Genomic DNA, 13,844 nt, shown 5'->3' with positions numbered 1-13,844 from the left:
GCTTCCTGCTGCATCCTGCATATATTCTAGCAGTTTTCTTTTAACTTTCTCGCTTTCATTTTTCTGTAAAATACATCATGAGATCATTTTCTGGGTCATAAAACCACCACTTGATCCAGATCATTCTCATCAGTTACTGTCCATGGAGGAGATAATGATAAATCCTGTCACCATATTAAGGAGTTGATGGTAGCAAGTAATTAACAGAAGTCATGTCCGTTCATAACCACGTCTGTGAGTTTATTACTACTTTATTGCTCCTCTCTGCTGATAACAGGGTTTGTGAAGGTTTCGAGCAGGGATGTCAAACTTATTTTAGTTCGGGGGCCACATTCAGCCTAATTTGATCTCAAGTGGGCCAGACCAGTAAAATCAGAGCATGAAAACCTATAAATAATCACAACTCCAAATCTTTCCTTTGTTTTAGCGCATAAAAGTACATTCTGAAAATGTTCGCATTTAAGGAATTGTCTTTTTACAAAACATTATGATCAAGCTGAAATTTCTTAAGAAAAATAAGTTCAATTTCAACAATATTGTGCCTCAGTTTACAAATTATAATTTACAGATTACAGTGTATCTACAAAGGCACAAAACATTTAATCATCTGGAATCAGCTAAATATGACTAGCATTAGCCACATTAGCAGTAGCATTGCATATTCCATCAAGCATATTAGCAGTTGTAGACTAAACTCTACACAAGTCCACTGTTGGTCATGTTTTAGTTGTAAATATCCCCAAATTCATTGCTTTAATCAAATTTATTTGTCAAAGAAATTATACTCCCCTTGAATTATCCTTTTATGGTATATTTTTCAGCCTACACTTTCTGTAACATACAGTGCCGTAAAAAAATATTTTCCCCCTTCTTGAATTCTTTTTTTTTTCATATTTTCCCAACTTCAATGTTCAAGATCATCAAACATATGTAAATATCAGACAAAGATAATCCAAGTAAACACAAAATGCAGTTTTTAAATGATGATTTTATTTATTAACCCTTCTGTCATCTTCATTTATGGCCACCAAAAAATATTGTTTCCTTGTCTGAAAAAAATCCAAAAATTCAGCAAAATAATTCCCCAAATTTTTGAAAATTTGCAAAACCTTTAGGAAGAAAATTCCAATAATTCTTCAATAAGTTTTTTTTTTTTTTTTTTAAATTCCCCAAATTTGGCAAGAAAATTCTTGTAAATATTTTCAAAAATGAGTAAAAATCTTCCAAAAAAAATCCTAAAAATATTTAAAGTGATTTTTTTTCCTGCATTTTCAAACTTTAAATTTGCAAAACCTTCATGAAGAAAATCCCAATAATTCCTTAAAAATTTTCCCTTAAAAGTTCTATTTAAAGAAAAATCCCCCAAATTTGACAAGAAAATTCTTGTAAATATTTTTTTTAAAAAATCTTCTAAAAAAAAAAAATCTTAAAAATATCTAAAGTGATTACATACATATCAATAAACTTCTAATATTTTCTTCAAGAACATTCACCAAAAAATCAACCAAAATCCGCCGAATTTTGCTGGATTTTGGTTGATTTTTTTGGTGAATGTTCTTAAGAAACATTTTCTTGAACATTTCTTTTTTTCCCACCAAAAAATATTCAAAAAGTTCCCAAAAATGTTGACAATGTGGCCATCAGAAGTTTCACTGTGAAAATGTAAATTTTTTCCCCACATTTTCAAACTTTAAAACAGGTCAGTTTGACCCGCAGGACGACACGAGGGTTAAGGAAAAAAAAACTATTGAAAGCTACCTGACCCTGTGTGAAAAAGCAGTTGCCCCCGAACCTGAATAACTGGTTGCTCCACCCTCAGTAACTGGCAACTCTGTCCGGCAGATTCACAGGAAAAAGTGGCCGTTTAGGTTATTCAAGTTGGATCAGCAATGATCAATGTCCACAGAGTCCAATGTGGTGAAACGAAACTGACACTTTACCAGTTTCCATGTTAACACACACACAGGTAATTATTGTACACACCCACCCACCCAGCTCTATCTTTATGGATGGGGTGGAAACTAAATTTGGGTAAATGAGGGAGGTGTGCACTGATTTTGACCTCTTGCCATGTTGTAATGTCTGTGGGTTTCTGTGGATTATCTGCAGAGATAACATCGCTGGACGGCAGAGAAAGTAAAGTTGTCATTGTTGTTTCCTGGCAGTAAAAAGCCACGTAAAACTAGTTGAGCGAACACGGAAAGAGAATCGAAACCTCTAGAAACCTGGAGGACATGATGAAGTAAGAAAAGAGAGTGAGAGAAAGCTGTAGTCAAAAGCACAAATTTCTTATGACTATTTTTCACTTTTTTTAATACCATATATATTGTATTATATCATTTTTTCAGTTTTTTTTTTTTTCAAATTTCATTTCAAACAGTTTGTAGCAGTTTTTAAATGTAATTTTTCCAAAAATATGTACTGTTATTGTACAAAGTTTTCCCATTTTAAAATCATCAAAAAAATGTTTTAGTTGCACATTAACCGCAACAATACAGATCAAAAGTTAAACAATGTTGACATACAAAATCTATATTTTTTTAAATAAATATAATAAGCTCCTTCACAATGTTTGATCATAAAATGACCCAATTTTGCTATATTATATTACTATATAAAGATTTATTCTTTTTTAATTGTTATTTTGCAGATTTTTCCTGTTTGGTAAATTACTGATGATATCCAGTAAAATCACAGAAAAAATGTTAATTTGCATGTTTACTGTAAAAAATAAAAAAAACACATTCAAAATTGTAAATAACGTCCACATCTATAATCCGTATTTTTTTAGATAAATATAATAAGCTACTTTACAAATTTTGATCATGAAATAACCCAATTTTACTCTATTTAAATTAGCTTAAAAGATGTATTTTTTACAGACATTTGTCATTTAAAAAAAAAAAGAAAATTATTCAGAATAAGGATTGAAAAATGATAAACATTTTTTGCAGATTTGCCATTTGATGAATTACAGATGATATCCGGTAAAATCACAGAAAAAAATGTGTTAATTTGCATGTTTGTTGTTAAAAAAAAACAAAACATACAAAATTGTAAATGATGTCCACTTTTAAAATCTGTAATTTTTTTTAACCAATAATAATTCTGCTCTTTTACAGCCTGTAAATATAAAATGAAACTGCTCTGCTGTATTAAAGCCAGTTTAAAATGTCATTATTTTAAAGATATTTGCTGTTTTTTGGAAGAAAAATCATCCATATTAAGGACTGAAAAGTGGTAAATAATTTTAAACTGTTATTTTTCAGATTTTCTTTGTTTTCATTGAAATTAAATGACAGATATTGAATAAAATCACAGAAAAATTTATTAATTTGCATATTTGACTATAAAAAAGGCAAAAACTGTACATAATGTCCACAACAAAAATCTGGATTTAGTAATTCCGTCTTATACAATGAGTGAATATAAAATTACACAGTCTGACTGCATGTAAATCAGCGAAAAATATCATTATTTTAGAGATATTTGCAAGAAAAATTATGTATATAGAGATTTTAAAAAAAAAAAAACAGTAAATCTTTTTTTCTGTTATTTTACAGATTGTCACTGGTTTGTTAAATGACAGGTAATATCAAGTAAAAATCACAAATTTTAATTGGCATGTCTGTGAAAAAAAATAACACAAAAATTCTACATAATGTCGAAAACAAAAGTCAGCTAATCCTGTCATTTACAATATAAATTTATACAGTTTTACTGTATTTAAATCAAAGTATCCTAGTTTTACAGATATTTACTGTTACTTTCACAGCTTTTTTTTTTTTTCTTTCTGTCCGTCACAGTATTCCAACATTTTTACCGTATTTTTTCCAGTATTTTTCTTTGTACAGATTTTATTTTTTTTTTTTTTTAGAGAATGTAAAGTTAAATTAAATGAGTCATTTACAGTGACTGTGGTCCAGTAACAAAGAAAAGCACCTGAAATAAATAAATCTGAATAGGAAATAAATCAATAACAATAAGAAAAAGGAAAAACTCAGTCAGCTGAAGTAACACCATCCATAAATACATAGACAGTAAATGCATATTAAGTATTTCCGGCGTCAACCTTTAAAGTTAACTATTAAATTAACCATTGCTGTTTTTAAATGTTCTAGAAGACAGCGGGAGCCAAATGTTCACATCATAACACCACGTCCCCAAACGTCTCAGTAATAAATAACAAGAAAGCTTTGACTTCGGCCCTTTCATGTGCTTCCTTTGAGCTGATAGACGTTTTTATCGGAGAGCTGCAGAGATAAGAACAAGGCCAGAGATAGATTATCACTGGCAGAATTTGATGAATCACTGTCTGGAAGGAGATGAAACTTTAACGTTGCAGTCCTGAGAGGATTTGGTTCGGTTTTACTTTTCTTTGTTTTGTCCAAAACATAAAGATTTAGAAAGTTGGGATAGTTTAGCTAGTTGTCTTTGAGCACAAGTGAGCTAACGTGATGAAAAAATTAACTATACCAACAAAACAAACTAAATCCGAAAATCTACTTCCAAAGCTTTAAACATATGTAATAAAACTTAAAATTGCACAAAAACTTACAAAACCTACTCTAGTACAAGTAAATTGTCATTTTTACATTAATTTATCTTATATCTACAAGTATTTTGTCAGATTCAAATTACATACCATACCTAAATCGGGTAAAAATAAATTATATGATGCAGAAAGACAACTTTTTATTCATTCATGGCACTCATTCATACAGTTTTGGACACAACTGCACACTTTTGTGGCACTTTTTGTTTAATCATTGTTTTGCAGGGTATAATTTAAAAGAAAATGTGTATGTTTTAAATTTCTATTACTATGCAAGACAACTACAAAGTCCAAACAAGGCTCAGGGTGCCCCGTGAAGAGTTAACTTCCACATTAGAAAGTTTTTTCACTTTACATTGTGATGGTTTATCAACACATGTACGCAGCAGTCAGCTGGAGGACAGCGCGCATTGATACGACGGGACAGGAAGTAGTGCCAAGTGATTACGTGGTGTGACTTTTTCGTGGAAATGGGTTTTTTTATGCAAATAAATCACTCTTTTGAACACATGCTGTTTTTAGAAGAAATACGTTTTATTTAAGTGACCCTGGAAACCTGCCGGACTACTTTCGCAGCGACCAGAACCGGACCAGAACTCGGCTCACGGGACACTGTCGGGGGTAAGACAGTGAGAGTGTACGTTACTAATGATAGGGATGCCATAGAGATTCATGTCAAAAATCCTGAACTATCCCTTTAAGTATAAGCTAGCTGACAAAGTAGCTGCCAGGTTTAATCATTTTTTTTCCCCTTGTTGCTATCTGTAAAACAAAATATCCCTTTTGATAAAGTGATGTTTTAATTCTTCTCATCTTTTGACTCACATACTTAAGTGTGTCAAATTGTAAAATCAAATATTGTAAGTGCTGGGATGGATAGAATATCCACACGCTATTAACGTTAAATATTATTCAAAGTATAGTTAATTTCCTTAATCACACTAGTTAAAATGGACCAGAAAGCTAGATTTCCAAAAGCCAGAATGCGATATATTTTTTACTTGTTAGGTGGCTTCTTTGACAATGCTTTCTGTGGTAATAAAATAGTTCAACAGTTAGCTGGTAAACTTTAAACCATTTTTCATAGTTTTTTAATTGAAATACAAGCATCTATTTCAGGTTTTCTGATCTCCATGAACAACATGCGAGGGAAATTGTGTTGTGAATCTGCTATGACTAGATTTTAGGAGTCGACGTAGGTACAAGCAGGTTGAGATTGTCATGTTCTTCATGTCTAAGTCATCCCTGCTGAAATGCTCATGCTTTCTGTCGCAACTTTAAGAAACAAACAGGCTTTGTAAATCATTCCACCTTAGAGGAAGAGCAGGAGGTTAAGTTAGACCGTAGTGAACTGCAGTAACTGGCAGGGTTAAAGGCTGCAGATGGAGCTCATCTTCCCTCCTGCTTTACAGCTGCACGACCATAAAGTGATATTCATAAAATAGTAGTATTATGCAAAACTATCCCTCTGTTAAAGTCTAACTACACAGTGGAACATTAGATCAAGATTACATGGAATGACGGGAACAACAGCATCATTATCGTGTGGCTCTGAAGAAATAAAATGCTGCATACACTTCACAGTTTAATGAAAAGATCATTTTTTTGCACTGCAATGAAACAGGCAAATGTAGGTTTGTAATACAAAGAACACATCAGACTTGCACCTTCATTTACCTCTAATTTTCACATTTCTACCCCCCACTAATTTTTGATTATTGCACCAATTCTTATCTGTTATCTTTATGTTGCTGCACACCAAGACCAGAAGCATGGTCTGGATTTTAGTTGTTTTTTTAAAAGGTAAATGTGTTAGGTAAACAACAAATAATCATATTTATCCACAGCTTATTCAGAAAACTAAGTAAAATAAAATAAATAAAAAACAGCATAAATATAGGTGCTGCCCATCGCCTTCTGATACCATCTTGATAGTGAAGCATGGTGGTGGCAGCATCATGGGGGTGAGTGGTCAGAGCTTAGAGAAGGATGAATGCTACCAAAGTAAAAAAAAAAGTGTGAAAATCTGGCAGCAAATATCTGTAAAATACCAGTAAATTGTTAAAGTTTAAAAATGTTTTAAAATGTTAATTTCTTGCATTGTATTTAACTCATGGTTTCAGGTTTATTTTTTAAAAGTTAAATGTGAAATAAAATGGTGGTTCAATTATCCTAGAAATAGCAAAGTAGTCTATTGTAATTAGTGAAATTTGCTGATTTCAGACCTGTTAAGCTTCATATAGACAATAATCTGTTAAAAACCGTGGCATGGGATGCTTTATACTAGATTATTTGTCTTTAAAGTTGCTTAAGTTAACCTACCTGTTAGATTTGTGTCTTCTGGGTCATGTTTAATTATCCAAAAGTGGGAGAAACCAAAAAATCCAACAAACATTGTTTATATCTCATTATTAACTCCATTACTGACCATTTCTATAAATATTTGGTATTCTTTACCTCTCACAGATCATGGTTCAATGAGGATAATTCACTGGTTTTTCATCAAAAATCCAATCTTTTTTTAATGTACAATGGAAATATTGATATATAAAATACAATAGTTTTACGTGACATTGATTTTTTTTTAAATTTTATTGTTTATTTGATTTTTTTTCTTTTTATGGAGTGATGTTGATAAATTAACATACTTCTTCTGTTCAATGTGAGTTTGCAAATATGTGAAATGAACCATTTTCATGTTTTATGTTGTTTACACTTAAGATGTTTCATACTGAAAAAAATACTTGTAACAATGTTTTTTTGTTGTTTGTTTTTTTTTTTTTTTTTTAGATTTTTCACTTTAAAATAGGTCAGTTTGACCCGCAACATAACAGGAGGGTTAGTATCTTGAAACGGGACAAGTAACTTTCTATAAATCTTAAAACAAGACACTTATTATAAGATTACATTATTTACAAGCTGTTCCATCTTTAAATATCCAGCCAAATCTAGAATATTTGACTTTAGATTGAGCTCAATGTAGAAATTTATGTCTTGGAATATGACGTGAATTCTCAAAACATACAAGCTGCTTTTTTCTTACTTTTCAAATTCAGCAGCTGACTGATTTAAAGTGAGAAACAAGACTAGGTTAGAATTTCTGGCTTCCTAGAATCTCCTTTCTTGCATTAGAGCAAGTAGTTGTGTGTTCACCAGGTGATGTGGGTGTTTACAACCTCACTGTTAATGCGTCACCTGTTGCAGTGGATGGGAGGGGAGATGCAGCCCAATAAAAGCTTCCCTCTCACCTTCACCTGCAGTGACTTGGTGTGGAGCTCCAGTGCAGGCGGGCATCATGGCGAAGGGTTTCTTTATCAGTAAAGCTGTTGGGATAGTGTGCATCGTCGCAGCTGTGGGCGCCGTGGCCACTATCATAGCTCTGTCTGTTGTTTACTCGCAGGAAAAGGCGAAAAACAATGACAGTAACCTGCAACCGACTAAACCACCCCCAGTGACTAAACCTCCCGGCCCGACAACAGCTAAACCGTCCAATGAGCTTTGGGACAAGTATCGGCTGCCCTCTAACCTGGTGCCATGGCACTATAACGTCACCCTGCGGCCACGACTGACTCCAGATGCAAGTGGAAAATACATCTTTACTGGTAAGATTTTCTATGAGTGAATCCTCTGGAGCCTGAAAGCATTCAGGGTCTTAAATCCTTATTTTAGAAAAAATGGGAAACATTTGGAATTAGCATGTGCAACATTTTTCCAACAGGTGTTACTAATACTGGGAAAAAGAAAAAATGGTGGCTTTTAATTTTACTTTGATGATTACTTTACTACCTCAGAATCGCTATTTTGTATTCTAGTCTCATTTTAGCTCATTTGTTTTTGTTTGACATTTACAGTCTCTTGATTTTCCATTATGCGCTACATCTCGCGTTATGTAATCTTTGTTTTCTGTGATACATCTGGAATGAGAATTCCCCTCAGGGTTAATAAAGTCCTATCTTATTTTAGCTGTTTACATTTTTAATTTGTTTCCATACTTGTCTCCTGTCTGAGGAAACACTGCCTGCAGTTCACCTGAGAACTCCCTGATTTTTCTCACCTGACTGTTAGCCACCGCTGAGTTTTTGATGGCTTCTCAGGCAATTTTTAAAAAATAAAATATGTAGAAAAAAGAAGTTGAAAATGATTCTTTCTGTTTTTACATTTTTTGGCTGATAAATGGTGTCATTTTGGTGATTCAAATTTTTTTTATTTTTTTCTTAAAGATAACCTCCTCACCCATCAGAGTGTTTGGGAGTCAGAGGGTTTTGTTGAGGTTAATAGTTCCCTGAGTTTACTCTGGAACAGGGCCACTGGTCCAGCTCTTTGTTTCAAGGGTTAGATTCTATTTGCCTAAAGACATTGACCCTAATAGGTTCTATAGAACAGCTGGAGTCGAGGAAACTCACCTAGTTTCTAACTGCCTACATCCTGACGCCTGTCCTGCTTACTCTAAGAGTTAACCTGGCTGAGCAGCCTACACAGACAGGTTACCTTATTATCCACACCTATTAACGGCAGCTTTCCTCTGAATGGACTGAGCTCTTGGTAAGTTACTAGACTGTGATTCAGAGGTTAGGAATAAACTTCAGGGATAAGTTTACAAATCTAGAATGTCTACATGACTAGAAAAACCATTAAGAACCATTTGAATGTAGTGCACACAATCACCCCACTTTTTACTACCATCAGATCTTAATGATACAAAATGGGTAATTAGAAGTCCAAACTAATTTCTTTGAATGCAGGTCAATTGTTTATTGTGATTATTCCTTCTGTGTAGAACTGCAGACTGAACACGGCTTCTCTTTTTGCAAAGTATAATCCTCCTTCGTGGAGGTTATCAGATAAGATCCAACTCCAACGAGGTCCAGCGAAGAACTCTGTCTAAAGCATCGTTTCTCTTCATTTATGTACTTTTTGGACATTCCCATGGACACACATGCATCACATGTCTCTCCCTCCCAGCTTGTACACTCTTATTATTAGCACACACTCTTCTGTAGCTCAGTAAGATGACTTATAATTTCCAATCCTCATTTGCTCCAATGTCTAACTTGAAAAAGAACTCCTTTTGTGCAGCTGTGCTGACTGCCAGGACAGACTGGATGAGGCCTCTTAGTCAAGTCGTCTTTACAACATTTCTTTATCAATTACGCATTTAGAAATCACTTGGTTACAAAGAATTATCAAAAATTAACTTTTACTATTACAATAATCAGCTCAAAGTTAAGCATACAATCATTGGGTTATAGTACTTCGTAACATCCAATCTCTTATTCTGCTCATTTAGTACCAGCGTCTTTCTTTAATGGCTACTTCTGGGTTCTCAGACTTCAAATCCACTCAACAAGGTTTCTAACTGCAGTGTGCATTTTCGAAATGTCGTTCCAGGTGAATCCTCTGTGGAGTTTCACTGCGCTGAGGCCACCAACCTGATTCTCATCCACTCCCACAAGCTGACCTACAGCCCAGTTAGCAATGGCCTCTTGGCGAGGCTCACCGCAGTCAATGGCGACACAGTCCCCGGCATCGAGTCCGTGTGGCTGCAGAATGAGACTCAGTACCTGGTCGTGCAGCTGAAGGGTGACCTGACGAAGGGCAACTACTACATCTTGGAAACCATCTTTGAAGGAGAGCTGGCTGACGATCTTGGAGGCTTCTACAGGAGCGAGTACATTGAGAACGGAGTAACGAAGTATGTGTGTTATTTGTCATATGAAACAACTGTAAAGTTCAATTCAATTTTATTTATATAGCGCCAGTACCTGCAGAGCAATCAGAAATATTCCAAATTAGTTCCTAGAAATTAGACTTCTGTGCAATTACATGGCTGTCTTCCTTATTAAATTATTTGCATATTATTTCTTTTTAATAATCAATACCAGGAAATAGTTTAAATACCCCAAGGTGACACTTCACCTTTACAGTTTACTGTGGTATAAGACAAAAAAAAAAACATTAAATCTTTGCATCTGAGAAGCTGGAACCATCAAATGTTGGTATCAGAATTAGAATTTTAATATCCAAATAGTTGCAAACTCATTAATTGGCCAGTGGTTGCAGCTCTGTGATGAAGAACTGCATTTATGAGCATGAGGAGGAGGTCACAAAGAGACATAAAATTGCTACAGCAGAAACAAAAAAAATGACCCAGAAATGACATAAAATGACAACAGAAAGAAACAAAATGACTCCAAACATACACAAAATCACTACAAGCAGACACAAAACTACAGAAACACAAAAAATTACGAGTTCTTCATATAGGTAATAGCAATGTACAGTGTGAGAAATATAATGTGTCTCAACAATGCAATTCCAAAAACTGTTTAATGTACACTGTCGCAGAGGTTCATCTTAGTACTGACGTTGAACCCGTTTCTTGAGGTTAGTCTGATAACATTATGGGAAAATTAATTTGATCTTTGCTTCTTGTTACGGCCCCAGGTGATTGTGTGCCATCTTGATTTCTTTGGGCCATTTGTATGGGGAGATGTCATGTGTTGGCCCAGCTGCGGCTGGTTTGAGAGCCCAACCAGGATTCTGGAGAGGCTCTCAAAGAACTCCACCCCAGAAACAAGACAGCACACAGTCACCTGTGCCCGTAACACACCTCCCCTTAAAATGTAAACCGCAGATTTTGCATACAACCATACTGCAACCCTTACACCTTGAGCAAACAGCTGGGAATATGTTCTCCACACAAAATGAGACATGCTTGATGTCAAATGACATGCTTTCAGCTGATCACTTACCTGCAACCAATCACCGTAAACAACCAAGTTACTAAGCAATTAAATTACTTTGCCTTTTTGCTGTGGGACCATTTAAGATCCCGGACGAGCCCCCAATTCATGTTATGCCCAGCCTAGGGGTTACTCGAATGCAACATGAAATGCCATCCTTCCCAGATCTCAAGCAGCCACTCAAAACACTTTTTCCTCTGAGAAAATTACAATAAATGTGATGTGATAAACAAAGGATGTGGTTAACAAAACAAAGCAGTGGTAATGTATAACTTAAATTCGGAGTGAGCCAAAAGCCAACATAGCAAAAAAAAGCCACACTCTCCTTAGGAGTCGGTCTTACCTACCAAAATAAAAGTGGCTAAAATAAACACAGTCTTGCCTCCCTTTCTACTTAAACAAGAGAAAACAAATTAAACCAAAAGTGGCAGCTCACTCCTACCATACGTTGACCACACTACTTGCTGTGTCTCTACAAAGAGCACTGTGCTTAAGCTGTGTGTGCTGGTTGGGATGCCGTGGAGGCTGGCCCGCCTATCTGACCTTCTCTCTGACTTCCGGCGACGTCATCTTATCATCTTACCTTAAATACCACGTTCTTCAGTAACTCAACCAATCCTGTCATTGGTACAGCGCAGCCCTATTTGAATATTAGAAAGGCACATAGATGGGAAGCACACACAAAGCACAGGAAAAACTACATACATATACTACCTTGGTTCTTGGATTTTGTTCAAAATGTCATTCTTGAAGCTTAATTTCTCTGTTTCCTGTCAGGGTTATTGCGACCACTCAGATGCAGCCGACGGATGCCAGGAAGTCTTTCCCCTGCTTTGATGAGCCAGCGATGAAGGCTACTTTCGACATCACTCTGATCCATGACCTGGGGACTGTAGCCCTGTCCAACGGCAAGGAAATAGGTCAGTTTGGTGACTTGACGGGGTTATTTTGAGTTACAGATAAAATGAGTTGAATCTATGAGGAACTACCAGAACTTAAAATTTTTAAACACACATGGGGGGAAAATCCAAGATTGTACTATAAAGTATATGTTATTCTAAGAATTTTATTTTCTCATCGACAGGAACAAAACAGATCCCCGTCGATGGCGTTACAGTGCTGGAGACAAAATTTGAGAGAACTGAGAGAATGTCCACCTACCTGCTGGCATTTATCGTCAGCGAATTCGGTTTCATCCAGGACAACAGCGATGATCTTTTGGTAATTAATCAAAGATTTCAACTGTTTTTAACAAGTACAATTGTTTTAGTGCGTCTCAATTCAAACAAATCGGCTTTGACCCATAACAAATGCAGACATCTGTCAGCAAGTCAGGTTGAAAGGAAATGCAGCAATATTTTGTAAATGCGATGAAGTGCAAAATTTATGAACTGTGTCAGAGAAAACAGGAGGAGATTGGGGTGGATGGAGGGAGTGCAAAGTGTTGTGACTGTGGTTCACATCCAGACGCCAGGCTTTAAGAAAGTTCAGGACAGATGGTTGTTCTGATTAAATGTGAACAAGCTGTGGATTTTTTCTCTATAAAAGCAGACTCAAAGAAAAAGAAAAGAAAAAATTTAACATTCAAATCCGTAACATATTTCGTATCGTAAATACCTAATATTTAACGAGTCTAAACAATCGTGACTTATGCAGTGTTTTATGTAGTCAGGAAACCCTGCTTAAGGAAGCCTTTAAGGCTGCGTTTGTCATTGTTTCCATGGATACAGTGAATAAATAAGGCTGCACAGACGACAACAAAAACAGAAAGGCTGTGAAAGTGCTAGTGGTTAAGTAAAAACTAAATATCCGTCTTGTGGTTGTAACTTCTGAGTATGTTTGGAAAGAGGAACAAGAATAACCTAAAATAAATAATGCCTAAAGCTACAGTTGATATTGAATTTAAATGTTTAATCATGTGTTTTGTGTGGGTTTATAGGTCCGCATCTTCGCCCGGAAACCTGCTATCGCTGCTGGCCAAGGAGACTACGCTCTCAACAAAACTGGACCCATCATGAAATTCTTTGAGGAGTATTACAATTACAGCTACCCTCTGCCCAAGTCTGGTAAGTTAGACACACTGACGGTTTGTATTTCTGTTTGGACAGTCACAGAGCTCAGTTAATAAACTAGAGAGCCAGAGGAGATTCAAAATGACAGCAAAAACTCAAAGCAACCACAACGAGACAGAAAATCACTATAAAGAGACATGAAATGACCACAAAGAGACACAAAATGACAGCAAATGCATTGAAAACACAACAAATGATCACACCGAGACTAAATGACTACAAACAGATGTTGAATGACTACAAATGCACAAAAAGTTGCCACAAACTGAACTAAAAGACGACAGACAGATACAAAATGACTACAAACAGACACAAAATGACCACAAAGAGGCACACAGACAGCAAAAGGACACAAAATGACTACTAAAACTCAAAAAATTACCATAAAGAGACATAATGACAACCAGGAGGTACAAAATGACTCCTAAAATGTAAAAATAATCACAAACTGATGCAAAATTGCTACAAACAGAT

General features: G+C 35.3%; 1 protein-coding gene across 2 annotated transcripts in view; it reads left to right on the top strand.

The window, feature by feature from the left end:
* LOC111578069 (aminopeptidase Ey-like) overlaps positions 1-13,844 on the top strand; it is a 32,463-nt gene that overhangs the window by 4,096 nt on the left and 14,523 nt on the right. The window contains exons 3-7 of one of the 2 annotated variants that reach the window (XM_055009048.1): positions 7,956-8,157; positions 9,944-10,247; positions 12,076-12,218; positions 12,383-12,519; positions 13,238-13,364. In XM_055009048.1, coding sequence (XP_054865023.1) covers positions 7,956-8,157; positions 9,944-10,247; positions 12,076-12,218; positions 12,383-12,519; positions 13,238-13,364 — 913 coding nt within the window. Of the gene's footprint in view, positions 1-7,812; positions 8,158-9,943; positions 10,248-12,075; positions 12,219-12,382; positions 12,520-13,237; positions 13,365-13,844 lie in introns of those variants that run through there. The other variant, XM_055009047.1, reaches the window with a different exon arrangement.

The sequence above is a fragment of the Amphiprion ocellaris genome, chromosome 3 (genome assembly GCF_022539595.1).
Source record: "Amphiprion ocellaris isolate individual 3 ecotype Okinawa chromosome 3, ASM2253959v1, whole genome shotgun sequence".
Classification (NCBI taxonomy): Eukaryota; Metazoa; Chordata; class Actinopteri; family Pomacentridae; genus Amphiprion; species Amphiprion ocellaris.
The sequence above is the reverse complement of the archived record's forward strand: the minus strand, read 5'-3'. Positions and strand labels throughout refer to the sequence as shown.